The sequence below is a fragment of the Aspergillus caelatus genome (assembly GCF_009193585.1).
Source record: "Aspergillus caelatus strain CBS 763.97 unplaced genomic scaffold BDV27scaffold_327, whole genome shotgun sequence".
In the NCBI taxonomy this organism is placed as follows: Eukaryota; Fungi; Ascomycota; class Eurotiomycetes; order Eurotiales; family Aspergillaceae; genus Aspergillus; species Aspergillus caelatus.
Window position 1 is genome coordinate 3,569 of NW_022475590.1, and position 6,515 is coordinate 10,083.

The 6,515-nt window shown below is 41.5% G+C and overlaps 1 protein-coding gene across 1 annotated transcript; it reads left to right on the top strand.

The window, feature by feature from the left end:
- Positions 1–3,326: 3,326 nt before the first annotated feature.
- Positions 3,327–4,348, top strand: BDV27DRAFT_150366 (ankyrin repeat-containing domain protein; the record flags this gene model as incomplete). Its single annotated transcript, XM_032071216.1, has 3 exons — positions 3,327–3,798; positions 3,846–4,009; positions 4,322–4,348. The coding sequence occupies 3 exons, from the start codon at positions 3,327–3,329 to the stop codon at positions 4,346–4,348; spliced, it is 663 nt and encodes a 220-aa protein (XP_031921587.1).
- Between the last annotated feature and the right edge of the window lie 2,167 nt (positions 4,349–6,515).

Consider the following 6,515-nt stretch of genomic DNA (forward strand, 5'->3'; position numbering starts at 1 on the left):
AAGGTGGGCATTGGGTAACGTAAGTTCACAGTCTGGCCCCTCCGATAGAGTTTAGTTGAACCCCGTGGCTGTGCTCGGAACGAATTCGGGACAGCGGATTGGCCCACCTCCGTTGCCCATTAATTTTGCATGTGGGAAAAAGGAACCTCCTGCAGGCAACAGCCACAGTTTTTTTCAGCCTTGTCCCACGCAGTAAGTATTTTACCAGGCTTCCTTTTTTTTTTTGCTCCCTCTTTATCCTCCTTCCTTTCCCCACAAACCTCAACAATATCAAAGCCAATTGGGCAATAAAAATACGCATTCAGGAAATGCACTATTATTGACAAGACCTATGGAAGGGCTCTTCTCCAGAGCAAAAATAGAACAGCTAGTGAATTCTAGGTAATTCGTTTTCGTATCATCAGTGTCAACTCTAGTGGCTGAGTCTTTAATTTAATCTGACAGCCCTGTCGTTTTGGACTGAGACCTGGCCGTAGGTAGCCATTAAAACCAGCCCAATCTAGATGACCATATAGTCATCCAAACCGGTGTCTTGGCCATCTTGACAAATTCGGTAGTTGTTACAGCCTATCAATCTTCCAGGGACCAAATATAGCTCAGTCTGACAACGATGGAGAACCTTCCTATTCCCGATCTTTATTTCCCCCCCAAACTCATGGGTAGTTACAGTTCCCACTTGAATAACTACCAAATTTGAACCAGAGACATTTTGATCTTGGAACATCCATGCATACGCGCCTATCATGTCCACGCGCATGTAAGGAGAGGGCTTTCTATGATAGCTCCTTGTGAAGCTCAAGCAAGTTGTCGGGTGGATGCATAACCCGAGCTATTGGAGGTTCACCATAGCTTCCCACTGTTGCGCAGAGATCTCATGCTCATAACATGTCCAAATGAAGTATGCGGGTTTTAATAGACTAAATATGAGTATATTCACTTCCTCACTCTGTAGGTTGAAGATAGTAAGTGGACCCTCAGTTTATATACTTAGAGAATTCTAGATTTCAACTCGGCATATCTTCTGGCGGGCTAAGATCCAAATAACTATTCATCTTGGAAGTATCTTATAAAATGGCAGATACTGTGCCCAATCATATTCTCCCCTTTGGTCCTATATAACAAAGAGAATGAAAAAAATCAGACACGTAAACATATACCGGACGGAAAAAAGACAAAGACTTGCTGGGTGACGACAGGAGAGACAAACTTCCCGCAGCAAATCAATCCTGATCGTCATGCACGGAAGATCTGCAGACCAATTGACCATTCCTATTGAAGATATTGGAGTCTGTACGTCTTAAGTAAGCACTTGACTTCGAAAAAGTCAGAGATGAAGATGAAGAGGTCACATACCCAAGGTTGTGTTCGCTGTGAGAGTATGACCCCATACGGCCATTTTATCCCCGCCTATCTTGCAGTCGCAAGTCAGAAGTGGGGGTTTCTTTGGGTCCGCCTCCAATTGACACGAGACACATGTGTCGAATGCAGCTCCACTATCGCAAGTATGTTAGTGAGAGTTTCTTCTCTCCTTTTTTGCAATCAATCCCCAACAAAAACGGCGTACATACTCGACCTTGACCTCGAGCCGATGATCTTGATTGTACGTGTAACATTGATTCAAGTCCAAAGAACTGTCTTGATAATTCCCGTCCCGGTCTGGACACGCTGCCGAGATTGCATGGGACATAGAATTGTCCAAATGCCATGATTTGCAGTTTACAGTAAAGTTGGCCATCTTGACGTCAGGTTCGGCGGCAGCCAAAGCTGACAAGATAGATAAAGTAGCCACTGTGATCCAATGCGTAATCATCAAGTACGAACACTTCTGTACGGGGTAGATTTCGTGAATACCTCAGAATTCGTAAACTGGTTATAGTCAAGCTATTTATGCTCCCTCGGACTATAGACGTAGGTATTGCGGTCGGTTCAAGATCATTTAACTTTCTTTGAGCATCTTCTCTTGTGTTTCAAACCCGGACGGGACAAACTTTATAACTTGATAGAATTCAATCTTATACATCCAATCTTTCATTGATGAAGGCACCTGAGCCTTATTGAGATTTTATGACCGAGAATCAACCCATTCGACTTCCTAAACATGCCCGGACACTTGTGTTATTTCTAGTTGACATAGTTACCTAGCTCTGGGAAGGCTATAAAGTAAAGCTGAATTAGTCCTGAGCGGTATTTCTAGACTTTATAGTCTGATATAATTTATAGGTCGGTTAACTACTTTATATAGATCAATTGTTTCTTAAATGTTAACGTAGTGACATTTTTTAATTTTGTTCATACTAGATCCTCTATTCCTGTTTTTATATGGTTTGGTAATATTATGAATTTAGGGTCTCGGTGAAATTTCTTAGTATCATAGTTTCGATTCTTAGTAAAAGGTGTAATCCACATTCCGGGCTTAATATTATAACTGCTGACTGAAGAACCACGAAATTTATCTACCTAAACGATGTCCGCACACTTAAGGTGTCTTTATAGGTACTTTATAGTGCTATTTCTGTTTGACAGGTTATACCATTCCTCTTGTTAGAATGAGATAACATAGATGAAACACCATATAAAGGATGGGTGTTTCATTTCGGCTTTGGTAACTTGACAAAGGGACGTAACTCTTAACAAAGGAAGTGCGGTTTCACAGCCGGTAATCAGTAGTTATTTGGTAGATGTTAATAATGAACATGTGGAATAAAATATGATCCAAGGACTTCGATGAAGCTCGAGTTACTGGAAATGTTGTAGCACCAGAAAGAGCAGAAGGAATTAACCAATCAATCCAAGCATTACGCCCTAAACGCAGCATTTGGTAATAATTGGACGTGGAGGCTGATACTGGAACATGAGATCAAGCCAAGGTAACTGGGAACGGCTCTTGGCAGATTAAAACTTCTATTGAAAAAGCGGACTATACATGCCCAATATATCTAGCTTGGAGTGAACGTATATTAAATCTATAATTCACACGCTTTCTGCCCCCATTTAAGATGTTCTAACCTCTTCCTTTCGTTACCATGAAACAGGCGTAATCGCGCATCACATTTTTCATTATATCTCACATATTATGGGCCCCCAATGCGCTACAGTCGACAAAGGGATGACCAAACATCCAAGCACAGCGGCCAAAATTGATTCTTGACAATCGAATTTGGCTTCTATTTAGACTATGATATTTATTGAGAGAGACCAACCTCACGTCTTATGAAAGGCTGCAAAATGTTATCCTGATCTGGATACTATTCGTCAAGCGTTGAACTATCTAACCAGTTGAAGTTTCGCTATATCCTGCTCAATAAAGTAAATCTCCAATATTGTTTATGGCAAACCTGGTCCATCTCCCCGTCGAGATCCTTCTGCGTATTCAGAAACACTTCACCAAATCAACACTTAATTATTTCAGCCAAGTATGCCGGCACTTCTACTTTATTTTCAACTATACTCTTTACAATAAGAACACAGCCGGGGCATTATGGCAGGCAAAAGAAACAGGGAACGCCGATACTCTGCGCAAGCTGCTAGGATATTGTCCGCGGACCAAAGAGCCTGATCTGCAATATACCATATGGAGCCCCCTTGGTCACACACCTATGTCAGCAGCGGTATACAGTGGAAGCGCAGAAGTAGTCCAGACCCTCATAGACAGCGGTTTTAATTCGAGTGATAAAGACAGGAATGGCTATACACCTCTCTCCTGGGCGGCATTGTATGGCCATACTGATATTATTGCAATCTTGCTGAAGACCAGCATTGACCCGGATCGAAAAGACATGTATGGCCGAACTCCTTTGAGTATTGTCATATAGATGCTGTGAAGATATTGTTGGATTACGGTGCAGATCCTGAGTGTCAGGATGATGATTATTACATTGTTGAAGCTAGGGCAAGACAAGAAGGGCTTTACCTAGTGCCTCTCTTCTTGATGAATCATGGACGGTTATATAAACAACCCATCCCTCGGAAGTCTATAGAATGGGCTGAGCGAAATAATTGTACAGCTGTTGTTGAGCTCCTACAGCATACAAAGGGATATGGAGAGACCCCCTACATATTTGTTTGGTTGTGTACTCTTGGCGCTAGCTCATACTTGTTGGTTTCGTGGATATAGGGCCTGAGCCACAGTTCCACGCTTTCCCTAATTGTGCTCTACTTTTTAATGCAGTTAAAGTCAAAACATGGAAAAAGTATGATATATACATCCATAAGTACTGCCGATTTTCTATCTGGGTTTCCCAAGCCATTCTGTACTTGGGCAGATTTCACTTTATTGAGGACTTTTAAGTACAAATTAGTTTATGTTTGATTTCTTTTCTAGCAATTCTTTATTTTCAATATCCGTTAAATAGATACCCCTTACCGGCTAAGCATCGCAGTCGTGATATACAAACCTTACAAATCCACCGTTGTACTACCAGCACAGCCAGTTAATGAAGGACTGATCACAAACAAGTGTCGATGAATGAGTATAACATCCACTATTCATGTCTTTGTAAAGGAGGAACAGCTGGTTTCATACCCTTTTATCAAATAAATGGAAATAAAGGCCACTGTAACCACATACGTCTCCTGTATGAGGAAACAAAAGAAAGTATGTCTGGAGTTATAATGACGCGCTGGAAAGGAGTAATGGTTATGCAGGAATGACTAAAACCGATATGATACCTGTCTTGCAGTTTATGATGATGAGCGCTTCAGGATCAAAGGAAGCACAAGATGTATCAGTTTTGAAATCAATTCAAAGGATCATGAAAGAACAGACCTCCTTGGAAAGCAAATGTACCTAATCAACGTTGTAGATCCAAACAACGACCCACCATGTGCTTATGCCCTTGAGAGATATAAGTAGTCCAGTAGAGGGCCCTGCAGAGAGCCCTGCAAGTTTAAATATTAGTTCTTCATAATTATATCAAGTTTTCCACGAAGACAATATGTATCAGCGATTGTTAATTTTCTGCCTTGCCCTAGCAGCTTTAGTGCCTGCCAATCACTTCCTCGACACCTATAGGAAGGTTGGATTAACTGTCAGTGGCCGCACTTTAGTTGCAGATTGCAAATATAAGGACCAGAAAAGAATATGAAAAGGCGTATAAGTCAGCATTAGATTTGAACCGCTGCCTTAAGCTCAACGACTGGGGGAATATAACAGCTGAAGCTGAGTATGTATATTACCATGGGATGATGGTGATTCGAACTGACTGGAAGCAGTGGCAAGTTCTTTTCCAGGGTGAGGGAATGTCACCTTGGCAAACTTGCAACACTGACCTGTGTATACTTTGGTGGGGAAACTCAGAAGGATTGTCTTTTCGATCTAAGTAAGTGCTCTATTACCATCAAATAGTAGCCATATCTGATTCGAACTTCCAGATAATGTCGTGTTCAACAAAGATGGTATTTTGGGTTGCTTCAATTACAACGGTGTACCCATTGAAGACGCCCAACCTTGGGAATGATTCAGGGATCAGACCAGTACGCCAAGGCTGTGTATAATCCTGGTTTTGTTGTTTCCAGAAAATTAGACACCGGATGTATAGGGCGATTTGTTGAGAATACCAATATGTTGGCTTGGCGGAACTTGTGGATACATTGCGTAAAGCTATAGAAATGTAGTATGGGAAAATAAGAAGATATACTCATATCCGTTGAATCTGGGTCCTTGATATTCAAGTATGGATCCTACATAGCTATATATGACCTGCAATAACACACCAATTACATGTATTGTAGGAAGCGACGGATAGATTTTCCTGAGAATCTCTGGTTCCAAACATAGAGGACTATGTCCTGAAGGCAATGTACATATAGTTGATATCCGAAAACATTAAAACACTTGCCCTGACACTGGAGGGCAACCACATTTACTCAGTGTGACAATTGGTCAGTCCATTCCTCATGTAAATTAAGAAGGAATATGGAAATGAGAGTATAGAGTAAGATGTACCTTGCCTGATTTGCCCAGGAAGATTTAATGGCCAAAGATAACATAAGTGGAGCCTATACATCCGGTCACTGTCACCGGGAGATCCGAGAAGCCAAGCAGCTGGCTGAGAATTAAGAAGGTTCGAAGAAACGCAACCAGCCAGTCGCATACCAGCAAAGAGGGAAAGAAAAAAGAAACAATGATATATATATACATATAACGTTCCTTAGCTAAATGATTCCTTCAAACGAAGTCCAGCGAATGGGTACTAAGTTAAAGGGTATTCTGTCTATACCTACTCCTAGAGCTTTCCTTCTGCTTACTTCTCTCATTCTGCGGATATTCACGGAGTTGCAATGAGATTGGTCTTGGATTGGACATGATTTTGGCCTCAATCGGTAAAGTGTGAAAGTTCTCTAATGAATGAGGTCAATATAAGGGAGGATGTCTCTGACTGTAACCTGCCCTGGAAATTAGTGAGCAGTTACGTTGGTAGAAAGGCGGTGAAAAGTGTGGCAGTATTCCCGTAGCGTACCACCCTCCCTCCACCCTTGCAACTTCATACTTCGACAAAAGGAAAAAAAAAACTGTT